The 13,797-nt window shown below is 42.8% G+C and overlaps 1 protein-coding gene across 3 annotated transcripts; it reads left to right on the forward strand.

Annotated features, from left to right (window-relative positions):
- The first annotated feature begins 1,040 nt into the window (after nucleotides 1-1,040).
- pecam1b (platelet and endothelial cell adhesion molecule 1b) lies at nucleotides 1,041-13,734 on the forward strand. 3 transcript variants are annotated; one of them, XM_080832695.1, is made up of 16 exons: nucleotides 1,041-1,111; nucleotides 1,270-1,287; nucleotides 2,429-2,722; nucleotides 3,120-3,401; nucleotides 3,573-3,833; nucleotides 4,707-4,985; nucleotides 5,306-5,578; nucleotides 5,895-6,179; nucleotides 6,562-6,663; nucleotides 6,789-6,819; nucleotides 7,554-7,627; nucleotides 9,938-9,988; nucleotides 10,137-10,229; nucleotides 10,817-10,873; nucleotides 11,867-11,889; nucleotides 13,432-13,734. In XM_080832695.1, exons 1-16 carry the CDS (start codon nucleotides 1,042-1,044, stop codon nucleotides 13,483-13,485), a joined length of 2,247 nt encoding a protein of 748 aa, XP_080688821.1. In that variant the 5' UTR covers nucleotide 1,041; the 3' UTR covers nucleotides 13,486-13,734. The 3 variants fall into 3 exon arrangements, 2 of the variants coding, with proteins under 2 accessions (XP_080688821.1, XP_080688822.1); XR_013968526.1 differs by lacking the exons at nucleotides 10,817-10,873; nucleotides 11,867-11,889; nucleotides 13,432-13,734 and having other exon boundaries at nucleotides 7,558-7,627; nucleotides 10,137-10,206; XM_080832696.1 differs by lacking the exons at nucleotides 9,938-9,988; nucleotides 10,137-10,229; nucleotides 10,817-10,873; nucleotides 11,867-11,889; nucleotides 13,432-13,734 and adding an exon at nucleotides 8,494-9,334.
- The last annotated feature ends 63 nt before the right edge of the window (nucleotides 13,735-13,797 follow it).

Genomic DNA, 13,797 nt, shown 5'->3' on the forward strand with positions numbered 1-13,797 from the left:
TTCATGGGTCTGAAAACTGATGTCAATGTGATGGTTTGCCATTTGGGGTAATTGGTGTAGTTTGATGAGAAATAAAAATTATAATTTCAATGATTTTAGCAAGATACAACATAACACAATGGGGAAAAAATGAACGTTTCTAAATGCACTGCATGTGTTTATTCAACACCATTTTGGGAGTAATTGAGCATAAAGGTTCATAATTAAGATTCTGTTCAGTTTATGGCGTGTGGCATTTGGATATTTGCATTGTTATAACTGACTCATGAACAACCACTTGGCGCCTAAATATATGTGACTTGATATGTTATAATTGACTTGATATATTATATTTAAGTTCAATTAGCAAGTGAACTTTGTAATTTTTGGAAACTGAAATACTTGGTAGGATCAGTACAGGGATCACCACATCACAGTCTGCAACAGCAATTATATGCCCATTCAAACATCATTTTTAACCTGTGGTTTAACCCTTTTAATCTTGACCAACACACCGTAGCAACATGAGAGAGTAAGGGGAAAGTGTAAATGTCAACTGATGTTTCCTTCAGTTCTTTTGGTCCTTTGGGAATCAAACAAAGGAAGAGTCTGTGGGCAAAGGTCACATGTGTTCACAACCAAGGAGCCCCCTCTCCGTCCTTCCTGAGATTTACCTGTGCTGATAGTGGCCCAGGTCAGAGGCTGAGCACTGGAGAACAGCCAGCAGCCTCCACACCGCTGCCGTCGTACAACATTCCAAAGAGAAGCCAAGAGCCCTGGCTCGCTTGTGCTTCCTGAGGAAACAACAGTCACTTCCTGCTGTGTGAGGGAAAGCCGAGGCTGTGTGCAGTGATAACCACGCCGAGGTAGAGACCAAACACTCCCACCTCACAACCCATTACCACCACCTTCCTCTCTCTCTCTCTATCTGTCTATCTCTCTCTCTCTGTCTAGTCTGTCTCTCTCTTGCTTTCGTTGACTGTCCCGCCCAGTGTTGAGCTCCCCCTGCTCAGTTCAGAGCCTCCGTGTTTCTCTCGAGCAGTCACCTCTCCGCAGTCAGCCATGTGCGAGCACCAACGGCCCTCTCACAGGACGGGCACCTGCTGCCTCCTCTTCCTCCTCCTCGTCACATGTAAGGATAAACTATTTTTTGTTTTGTTTTGACACACTGGCTCTTGAGTCTAGGTTGATTGTGGATAGTGATGGTTTTGTGTTCTTTCACCCCTGTGATGATGATGATGTCTGTTTGTCCTGTTTATGGTTCTACTTTTCGGATCCTCCATTCGCAAGGCCAAAGAGTGAAAGCGGGTAAGTACCTATTTCATTCGATGGTTTATTGTCAGATTGTAAAATGATAAAGACCATTTCTAATCCTCACAGATTTTGATCATAACTCAGTTATTCAAATAGAGAGAACAATCATTATTTCAGTTAATAAGTCAACAGTGATGAGCTTCAGTCTTTATCAGTCTTCCTGGAAAATAGCCATCTGAAAGCCATTTGTGTTCAGGGTTTCTCGTGTTCTAGCAGCTGATCCAAAAGATAGTCAGTGTTGTGGTCCTCCAGGCCCTAATCTTTGTTAGGATGAGGTGGTGGAAAAGCTTTGGCACCCGCAGCTTTGGGAGCGCATCCATCCCCATCATCACCGGTGCCTTCAGCTTCGGAAAAAAGTATGCATGTGGCCTGAACAATGAGTCAGCCAGACAGCAACGATGCGACTTCAGTCAACCCTGACCCCTCCACCTCGACTCCTGTGCCTGGGCCTTATAATATATATAATTATTATATTTTATATATCTTATATTAATCAGGACTCCAATGCTTTGTGTGCCTTGGGAAACACTGAAAGCAAGGGGTTCTTTTTCCTAGATTCCACCCGTACGTGTGGGAGCTGGGGAGCATTTTATGGAGTTTGACTCCATAAGCCTCTGGGCCCTTCCTGGAGGGTTCTCCCACGTGGGACTGGTTGAATGTCTGAGTGGTGAGGGGAACCCGGTTATCTGCTGTCTGGTGCCCCTGGTGTGGAGTGGTTAAGGGTGGGGACCTGGACTCTAAAATAGTGCTGCTCTCCAGAGAGGCTCTGTGTTTTGTTTAGCAAAGTGCATTTCCTTCCTCTGCCAATTGGCCCCCTTTTTCTCTCAGGACGGCATTTAGAGGTAGTGGGGGGGAGTTTGGTGAAACAATCTGATGAGAGAACGTGGAGTCAGAAGAAACTGTCTATATGTCCGCTTCATGCTGTCATGCTGATTTTGATATCTGATTAGAAATTAGGTTTTTGCTCTGCTCTTCTATTATCTATTAACTCCAATAACGTATTAATTATTGTAAATAATGTAAATATTTGCAGTGCACAAAAATGGAAAAATTGTCATTGAAGAATATGTTTTGCTCTGTGGTAAAAAATGTATTTCATGTATGCATGAGTGCATTTTGTCTCTCATTCATTTAGATGTCAGTATTGATGACCTTCGCCTCTCGTTTCATCCCAGTCACGATGTTCAGAGGGACACAAATGTGACAATTAAATGCCATGCCAGTGTTAGCAGAAGCTCAGGCTTTAACCCGCAATATGAATTCAGCATCAAGAAGGATAACAAAGAACTGCACAGGACCCTGAGCACTTCAAACACCTATGACTACCCTATCGAAGCGGCTCGAGTGTCTGACTCCGGGTCCTACCAGTGCTTCCTGTCCATCGAAGGGAAGAGCAGATCCAGCGAGAGGGAGAAACTGAAAGTGACAGGTCAGATTCTCTGTTTGCTTCTCTAGGCTTTGAGTTATGCCAATTAAAGGTGCTATATGTAGTTTTGTTTTTTCTTTTTGTGTATACATAATACATCATTGTTGCATATCTCAAAAGCATTTGGGGGTTTTGACAGTAACAAACTACGTATTGCACCTTTAAGGAACCATACATTTGTGTGTGATGTGTATGTAACAACTGTAAAACAATTTCCAGATGAAGTAGTTTAACATTAATATATCAATGGGTAATGATTTGCAGAAAGACAAACTTGCTCAAATACAAATTGTCAATCAATCATACACATCTCTGTGATTGCCATTTTTATGTGGTCAACCTTGTGATGCATGCTTCTCGAGGATACCTAATAACAGGTGATCTGCTTTTCCCCTTTAAGGAACTCAGAGAGCAGTTATTCGTGTGGACAGTAGCAGTATCCAAGAGGGTGACGAGGTGACGGCCACGTGCAGTGCCCCAGGAGAGAGAGGCTCCTTTATCTTCTTCTTCTACGTGGACAACAAAGAGGTTCGCAATAATGAGTCTTCTTCTGAAGAATACAGTGTACCACTGCGGCTCAAACACAGCGGCCCCAACAATCTGACCTGCGATTACTCCATCAGACTGTTCAGTGAATCCGTTCGATCGGCCATCAGTAGGCCAGACATAGTCGTTGTCAGAGGTAAGAGTCCATTTCTTTCATCTTTGATATATCTATCTCTTGCATGTTTAAAGCTGAAAATAGTCAAAAGGAAATTATGCTATGCTATGCTGGCCTTTGCTGTGACTATTTCTGTGTTTAAATGACTATAGACATATCCTGCAGCCAACCTCTATCTTTCTTTCATTGTAGAGATAGACATTTCTGTTTTGCTGACCATCTCCCCTTCCATGACGATCATCGAGGCAGACAACTTCAGTGTCTCCTGCATGGTCAACTCTCCGAATCAGTACGAGAGTGTCCTTTTAATCAAGGGTTCGAATATTCTTTCCACTGGGAAAGGCAGGACTGATTATGGACAAACAGCAGGAACAGATCACTCTGGAGAGTACATGTGCAAAGTGGAGATCAATGGTGTTTTCAAGATAGACAAGAAGATGTTGACAGTCAAAGGTAAGACTTCAGAAGAAAAGTTGGGATTCAGGTTGTCTCTGAGATGCCATAAAGTTTAGGTTCAGGGTTAAGATCAGAGTGTGTCTCTGAGGTAATTAAGTTGAAAGATTAAGGCTTCTGTTTTGAGGGGGGAAAGGGCTGGCGGGAACGATAGCGCATGCGCACTGTTGCACAAGTGTAAAGTAAGTGGTAAAGGCATGATAAAAGGCACTAATTGGGCAGCACTAGGCCGGGGTTAATAAATTACAGGTTTGATTAAAGCCGACCAATAGCTTTATCGAGCAATTTCTTTAAACTGAATGTGTCAGACTAGAGTATAATGTAAGAAGATGGCAATATAGCTGTGGGTTCTGGGCAGTTTAAGGAATAAACTGTAGTGCTTCTTCTGTTGTTCCACACAAATAATGTCAAAGAAACATAATTGTAGCTTGTCAGAACTGTTTGAAAATGCCCTACCACATAGCCTACATTCAAACTGGCTTTTACATTGTTAATCAGGATAGCCTTTGAGAATTTTAGCCGGTAAAAAAAAATAAGCGTTTAGCTACCTTATATTTCATGACAGAACAACAATATTTTTATTGAGATCGATATGGCCAATCTTCCGTACATTCTGGAGAATGTATTTCAGATTAGAATGTAAAATCTCCATACATCCGTAACATGTGATAAATATTCAATTTAATAATCTAGATTGATTTAAAGATGTATTTCATCAAGCACGAACCGAGAGCCTGTGTCTGTTAGAATAGATGCTGTGTTAACATTTCGTTTTTGTGTTTCAGATATTTAAAGGAGATTGACATGCCCTACTGATATTCTTTGTTTTGTCTGTAGTCTGATCATCTAAATCCACGTCATCTATTCCAACAGAGCTTTTCTCGAGGCCCACGCTGACCACTTCTCCAATAGAAGCGTTTGAAGGCGAATTTATCCGTCTTTCCTGCCAAAGCACCAACGTCTCCTTGGAGAGAATCAGGAAAGATGAAATAAAGTACTCCATTTTTAAAGAAGGCAATCGTCGATCAATAAACCACGAAAACGGCCAAATGACTGCCAGAGCAGGCCCTTCAGCCGATGGAAATTACACCTGCATGGCTGAGGCAAAGCTCATCTCGAAGGAAAGCCCAGTGATCGTCATCAGATCTAAAGGTTTCCTCCACCTATCATAGTTATTTACTTTGCACTGAAATCGATAGCTGAAACCTTGACACAGGACCAATGTTATGTTGTGCTCAGATTATGATCTTTTTTTACAATAAGAAAATACCTTTATATAGGCCTATGGTTTGCATGAATGATGTGGTGTAGTGCCACGGACTGACTGAAATGAGATAAGATAGCTACTGGGTTTTTTGGATGTGTAATGTGCTGTAATTATATATGTCCCACACTATGGATTTTATAAAGCATTTTGAATGTCATGACAAACTAATTTCTGTAAACTGATTGTGCTCTTGTCTCTTGTGCAGTGCTTGCCTCCAAGCCTGAAATTAGTGTCAAGGATAAAGTTATTCTGGATCGCCCATTTCAAATCCAGTGCAAGTCGAATGGCACCCTTCCCATCAAGTACACACTGTACGAAGATGGTAAAGTCGTCTACGAGAAAACCGTTCATCACCCACGGGAGGAGGCTCTCTTCACCACCACCATCTCCAAGAAGGAACACATCCACAAGTTCCTGTGCCGTGCTCAGAACTCCCTTGTCCCTCTTAGCAGCCAACCTCTGAAAGCCTTTGTTGTAGGTGAGGGCATCATCTTGCCACAATGACTCCTCATCCTGTCCCAGAACCAAGCCTTTAGTTATTTACTACATTTTCTATCTGTTTCAAGTAAACATTTGTAATGATCTCTTATAATGATCTCTAAAGATCAAAATTATTTGAATAATAGCTTTTCCGTTTAGTTTTAAGCTGGAACGTCATTTTGTAACTTAAGACCTCCTCCAGATATTAGTGCTAGGTAATAACAACAGGGTTTCTGGCATGGTCCCTCTTAGGACACTCACTTTGTACTCTGTTCCTGTGCACTTACTTTATTAGTATCCATTTCCCTCCCTAGAGCCTCTGGGTAAACCCCTGCTGACAACCCTGCCTGTCCCAGACAACGTTGAAGAGGGCTCAGAGCTCATCCTCATCTGTAACGTTCCCAGTGGAACACCGCCCATCACCTTCAAGTGGTATTGGGATTCCTCTAGTAACAAAGCCCACCTTCACACCAGCACGGTCAATGCCAACTCTAGCTATCACACCATCAAGTGGATGGAGAGAATGGACAGTGGGAAATACTTCTGTGAGGCCGTCAACCCTGCCAGTGATATGAAGAGTGATCCGGTCACGATCCACGGTTGGATATGATACATGGCACATGGATAACAAGCCAAACACAAATATAGGTTTCAGACAGCATTTGGCAGTTTTTTACAACAAGGTGTAGGGCATAGTTTTTGACAAACTAACATCTTAACCTTAACCTAGGATCTGAAGTGGCCTTGGCGATGGTAGCTATAGAATGTAAAGGATTGCCAATTAAACAGGTCTCAGAGTACTGAATGAAAAGCCAACCAAGTTTAACCATTTGTGGGTAGAAACTTAAATTTGCCTGTTATCTGTATGCTTTTAATCCCCCATCTTTTTTCTAACCCCCCTATCTGTCATTTTTAATCCCCCATCCAAATAAAACCTCTCTCTTATTATCCGTATCCATATGTCTCCCCGCTCTTTTGCAGTGAAGTTGGCCTCCTGGAAGAAAGGATTGATCGGTGCCATCTTCCTGCTGGTCGCCAGCACCCTGATCCTCGTCTTCATCGTCCGCTGCAGAGCCAAGAGAGGTAGAAAGACCTACAGTCCACCAGCCTCACAACAAGCGTCCACGCAACTCAGCCTATGAAAAACTTAACAAAACCAAAAAAAAACAAAGCAAAACCCCCCCTCTGATCTTTTCTTTCTGCTGCAGGTAAAAGAGAGGCGGCTACTGAACTGTCAGTGTGAGTTGGCTTGCATACTTGCTTTTCTCTCATCAGTTTGGAGCAGTTAGGCCTTGGGTATCAATGAGATATTATGAAGCATTGGTGGTAGTACTAAATATCAATCTAGGGGTGAAGATATTATAGGCATTGTTGTGGTAGCACTGAATATCATCCAGGGGTGAAGATATTATAGACATTGTGGTAGAACTGAATATAATCCAGGGGTGAAGATATTATAGACATTGTGGTAGTAGACTAAAATAATCCAGGGGTGAAGATATTATAGACATTGTGGTAGTAGAACTGAATATCATCCAGGGGTGAAGATATTATAGACATCGTGGTAGTAGAACTGAATATCATCCAGGGGTGAAGATATTATAGACATTGTGGTGGTAGAACTGAATATCATCCAGGGGTGAAGATATTATAGACATTGTGGTGGTAGAACTGAATATCATCCAGGGGTGAAGATATTATAGACATTGTGGTGGTAGACTAATATAATCCAGGGGTGAATTCCTTTAAGCCTCTCTAGAATGGATCATTCTAGATAACTGAAGTTTGTGTTTGATCTAGTTCAGTTTTGACCAGGTTAGCTGTAGCCAGTAGCCTGCTACCAAGGCGACCCAAACATCTGGGTGTCTCCCATGTTGTCTGGAAAGCCAACCATGACTATCTCCACCATTCAAACCTCTGGGTCTGTCCCATGTGTCACCATGCCAACCATGACTATCTCCACCCTTCCCCAGAAAGCCTGCGAGCCCTAAATCAGATGACGCTCTCGCAGTGAATATGGGCCTTGACACGCCGTTTTTAAACAAAGGTAGAGCCGCCCGCCTCAGACTTTTACTCTCCACCTGTTTCAATCCCGTTACCCTGACCGTCAACACACTTTAATGAATCATTAGCATGTCCGTGTCTCATCCACTTTAACCCATGGACTCGTCTGATCTTGCCATGCCATCAACTGACCCAGAACCTCATTATTATACCTCTGTACTTTGCAGAACTAATCCTATGCTGTTTTTCCCCTCATGGGCATTCAATGGTTGATGCTAATGAGACAAAAGAGGTTGAAAGTAGAAGTATGTAGGTGGCTGTGTGTGCCATAACCCGTCATGTCTATGCTGGGTGAATTCAAAGGATTGACCGCACACACCTTTGCCGAATTGACGTTTGTCATTGCTGTCTATTTTAACCTCTGCAATGACCTCTTTTCCACTAATTCTCCTGGTAGAAGAACAAAACCTCATTGTCTCAGCCCAAGCCATGACCTTCCTCCTGTATACTTCCTGTATTCTAAGTCGTCAGTACAGTTAGGCCTCAGGCGGAATGCAGGCTTTTTGCAGACGTGTGCATGTTTCATCCTGCTGTTTGCTTGTGTTTTCATTTACGTTTCTGTTTGTGTTTGAGGCTGCCATGTTATGTCTGTGTTTCAGTAAACGGCCCTATGTCTGTCCTGTATGTGTATGTATGCATGTTTCAGTGTCTGTCTCAGTCTGAGCAGCAGCACAGGTTCCCAGCATTGTTCACCATGAGTCTAGATGTATTTGTTTGAAAGAGAGCGACACACATTTCTCCTGAGAGCCTCGTCTAGTTTGTAGGCTGCTGCTATTCTTAGTGCGCTCAGGATATATTGAGTTATACTACCTGTGCCAACTAGCTAAGTATGGAGTACTTAATTAACAGTGGTGAGTCATTGCCTTGAGATGAGCCGCCATGTGATGGGACCACCCTCCCCCACCCAACCATCTGATTCCAGACGCAGCATCACACTTGGACGCGATGGAGGGGAATGCAGCCAATGGGACATGAAATAGTGTGGCATCACTGCCTGCCAACGGCTGTGACAGGAGAAGCTACAGATTCCCAGGAGCAGTGTAGGATAGAGCCCTGCGCAGATACTTCGGTGCCCCAGACAGATATTTGAAAAACAACAAAGGTCAAATGTCCCCCTGTACGCCCAGCTCAACTTCGAAAAAAAGTGGATGTTCAAAGAATCGGAAGAGAATCTGTCCAGGGAAGCGTAAATGTCAAGCAAGATAGAAGACAAAATAGTATTCCTCACTTTTCTCACAATGGATCTTTTCCCCCCTCACCTCTCCTCACATTTAGCCCAGTTTTTCATCATAGCATATCGATCTTCAGTCACAACAACGTAGATGTTATTTATTGCACACTTACATGGATATTTTGTTGAAGTTTTGACCTTTTACACCCAAGGCTCTCAAACATGAACTCTGTACTCAGGATGCCAAGCGTCTCTTAATTGTCCTGTCCCTTTGGCTAGTCTGTCCTCCTGAGTGTTCTGAACTTTGTCAATGTCATGTCATTTCATACTCCATGTGTTCCCAAGTGTGTGTCTGTCTGCACTGCATGTGTCCTTCTGTGTTCTATTCTACATTAGGAGTGACATTCACTTAATTGCTTCACCATTTGTCTGATTATTTGATTCCTCTTTATTTAATTAGTGATTTAAAAGTTTAAAATATTTTTTGCACTGCTCACTGTAGATACAATTACAAGCAGGGGAATGTATATATTTTGCTTGGTTTGATGAAGTACTTTTAGAATTAAAAGGTTGGTGTTTATTTTGGAAATGTGTCTACTGTCTACTTTGTGTGTTAATCCTCATAATTAACAAAATGGAGTAAAAAAAGAATAAGAGCCTTTATTTCGTACCCTATAAAGAAGAACATTTAAATTATTTCAAATTTTCCATATTCTACGCAGCCATTTTGAGATGTGAAGTAAGCCTAGCTCTGCTGAAACAATACTTGCTATGTAGGATTTCCTATTTGACCTCAAGATATTGTATATGCACGTGTGTGTGTGTGTGCGTGTGTGTGTGTGTGTGTGTGTGTGTGTTTGACTGTGCGTCTATGTTTCTGTAGACAAAGGCATGTGTTTCAGGCCAAATACAAGCAGCAGGCTAAGGAAATCGACTGATTACAATTAAGGAGAAACAATACAGCTGAATTAAAAACAGTGACTTCCTGTTTAGTGATATTGTTCTGGTCACTTAATCCAGTCGGGTTGGTCGTCTCTCTCTCTCTTGCCCTTCCCCCACTCTGTCTCTCAACCTGACGATGTCCACCCCCTTATGTTTTGTCCCTGTCCCTGTGTCTTCCAGTGGGCGTGGACATCGTACCAAGCGTCTGGACTGACAGGCAGTCAAGCTCAGGTAACTACATTGCCATGGCAACCATTGAAATGATCCTGGTGGAAACCGGATACAAGCTTTGTTTTAATCACCTTTTTTTTACAATATGGATAAGGAAAGCAAGAGCTACTCCCAAATCCGCTTTAAATGTTCCCTATTCCTCCTCCAGACAGCAGTGACCGGAGCAGGGCCCACTCATACAATGGTCCTGATGTGGAGTACACAGAGGTGGTCCATCCACAGCCTCTAGATCCAGCCAGAGGTGAGGACTCGCACACTCACTTCAGGTACACAGCAAGGGGAAAGTTCTCATATGGACACTGATAAAAACATAAGTTTTAAAAATAAATGAATGTGGAAGATTCTAGTAACTCTTTCCTGCACTCTCCTTTCTCAGCCTCCCGCCCTTTTTTGTTGGCGTTTCACTGCTTCTTGTATGTCTCTGTCATGTCTCCCACCTCAGCTAGACTGGTATAAGTCTCTGTGAGACAGTGAGAATACAGTTGGAGATTCCTGACATTTTTTGGATCCTGATAAGAAATGGGGCTTTCCTGGGTGTGGTGTAATTACTCCTAATTGAGACAAGAGTGTTAGGATAAGAGGGGCTGGGGAGGGGGGGGGGGGGGGGGGGGGCACATAGAACCATCTCTTAGTTCATAAACAGGAAGGGTGGAGCTAATTGCTCCTCTCTGACTATGTCAAATCTTAGTCTAATGTTGGTTTAATATCACCGAAAATCACCAATGGCATAATGGTGACCACTGCATTGGTCAATTCCTGGGAACAGGTGTTTGATTTTTATGTGTGCTGTTTCTAACAGTCTTGTTTGTGTGTGTTTCCACTGTGCAGTTCCTTTAAAGAAGGGTACCGACACCGTGTACAGTGAGCTCCAAACAGCTCCACTAGGTAAGTGCAGCAAGCATTACACACACACACACACACACACACACACACACACACACACACACACACACACACAGATACACCTAGAGAGAGTGACAGGCTTTACATGCTACTCATTTTAGTAGCTACCTCAAGTCCAGTTCTACCCTGTGTCCTACCATGGTTATGATAACACTTAAATGAAATTGGCCTCATAAAATATTTTCAAAAAAACTTTCCTCAGTTTCAAAGTTCCAAAACTTCACTTGTACTGTCTGCTTCCTGTTCATGTTTACAGGATATCTCATGTTATTACAACTCCACTATCTCCAAGGGCAACCAGTAGAAGTACTGCCATTCTATGAATTTTAAACAACAATATGCCAGATACTGTGGCCTATCTGAGTGGCAGCCTGAGTGGTCTTATCTTGAGAATGGAACATTAATGTGATTTACCCTTATCTCTGGCTCAATTCTAGGCTGTTAAACAATAAGCCTGCCTAGTTCAAGGAAGGACAACTAATCAGCTCTTGCTGTTAAATAAGTTGAGGCTTCAGTGGTCATTTTCTTCTCTCCATGTGCTGAGGGTGTGTCTCACACTGAAAAGAGCTCAGTGGTTAGTGTGATGACCACTGAAAGCTTAGGTGGAGGATCCGTTCACACACAAACACCTACATAAACACACACACACACACCTGCGCGCCCACACACACACACACACACACACACACACACACACACACACACACACACACACACACACACACACACACACACACACACACACACACTCACGCACACATTTTTTTAAATCCACGCCTAAAAGGTGTTGAATTGTTCACAATATGTTGAAATAATTCAGTGAACGTCTAAGTTGTGTTCTACACAGAGTTCAGTGTTGTGTACTGCACCGTGTCCACATAAGCAGCCTCCCTCCACCTACTCACATCTAAGTTGTTGTCACACATGGAGCAAGAGATAAGTCAAGTCAAGTGCTTTTCATGTTTTCTTTTCCAGACCCCTCTGAGCATGTAGATAACGTAAGTAGAACTTGGCTTTTCCGTCTCTCTCTCTCTCTCTCTCTCTCTCTCTCTCTCTCTCTCTCTCTCTCCTTTACTGTATCCTTCTCTTTTTTCCATTTCTTTCCCCAGCTCCTCTCACCTCTCTCTTTCCTTGACCCTGACCTTGGACACTTTACAGGAAATATGTTAGTAGCTGAGCCTCCTCAGCTAAACACCCGCATGTCAAACAGCTGTGAAATACTGTGTGTAGACTGCTAATTTATGCCTCTGAAAGAGCTTTTGACCTGCCATGACATCTAGACTTCATCCTGTAGCCACTCTTAACTCATCTCTGGATGACTGCTGTGTTTATGTAATGGCCTACTGGGTACTAGTTTGGTACATGTAGTAGGTTTGTGAACGAGGCAGAGTCCACATTGGCTGATGAAATGCAGGTTTTAAATGTGACATGGAGGATATGATGCATCTCTCTTGTTGGTGCCTGCATACTCAAAACTGGTATTGACCAGCAACGGTGGTGTGACATTCCCTAAACATGCAAACACACGCAAAAAAAAACTGACAAACACAACCACTTGCAACCATTTGCACATACTCTCACACCTCTCTATCTTGCCATCTACCTCTCTCTCTCTCTATCTCTCTGTCTCTCTCTCACACTCTCTCACACACACACACACACACACACACACACACACACACACACACACCCACACACACACACACACACACACACACACGGGCTAAAGCAGACTATTTAAGAGTAGAGTGCTGATCTTGCCCTGGGTAGGGTGGGAAGCGACACTCAGAGTTTCCGTAGGGGGAACAAAGAGAAACAGGGCTGTGGCTTCCTCTCCTCCCAGGCACTAGGATCTAGTAGTCAGCCAGGAATCACACACACAGGCCGTTATCACACTTGCACACAGAGTATGTGGATGCATTTTAAATAAGCAGTCTCATAAGCATAGCCCACTCATCTCTCTCATTTAGAGTTTCAGTGAGTGGTCAAACCCAACAGGGGTGCTGGACAGCTTCAAATGTTGTCTTCCCCCTGTGGAGCCCATGCATAATACCTGATTTATTGAAACTGGCCAGAATGGCTCTGCTTGATGTTTTGTTTTGACCGGGAGGGAAAACTTTAATACAAAAGCTCAGGATATGACTGATTCTTGTGGGAAGTTGAATCACGAATACTATGTGAGGCAGCCAGGTGGAAATTAGTTTGCACAGGATCTGGTGAGGTCTCCTTTGTCATGTTTTTTGTTTATCATGAGGTCACAGGTTTGGACTCTCATGGTTACAACAAAAACATTAGTCATGGATGTAGCGTGGAGTGACGTTCCCTCTCATTTTCAGTAGCTGTATCCACTGCACAGAAGAGCATTGCAGTATATAACATTTTGAAATAAATTGTCAATTTGTGGTGGCATGTCTGTTTGTTTATGGATATCTGTTTGTCTGTCTGTCTGTCTGTCTGTCTGTCTGTCTGTCTGTCTGTCTGTCTGTGTCTGTCTGTCTGTGTCTGTGTGTGACTGGTGTGTGTGTGTCTGCCTGTAACAGGGTACAGTGGAGTATGCTGAGCTAAATCATGACCTTCCTGAGCCGGTAGACTGATGCTGCCTGGACTGAGACTGATAGCATCACACCACAATTGGCCCTTTCTGCCTCTTGCCTTGGAAAGCTCTTCTGTGAAAACTGCTATACTTGGAATTTTAAAAATCATTGTTCATTTTTTTTACGGAAATATGGGCTAGACTTTTAAGTACACAAAACCTTGATCAATAAGGATTATGAAGATGTGTTTTATCATTATCAAGGTGTCCTTTTCACAATGTTTCACAAACTGTGTGCTATGAAGCACTATTCCTGCTTTTGATCTTTATAAATTCTTATATATTTGGTGTTTATGTATTTTTAATCATTTAT

This window comes from Sprattus sprattus (assembly GCF_963457725.1).
Source record: "Sprattus sprattus genome assembly, chromosome: 1".
In the NCBI taxonomy this organism is placed as follows: Eukaryota; Metazoa; Chordata; class Actinopteri; order Clupeiformes; family Clupeidae; genus Sprattus; species Sprattus sprattus.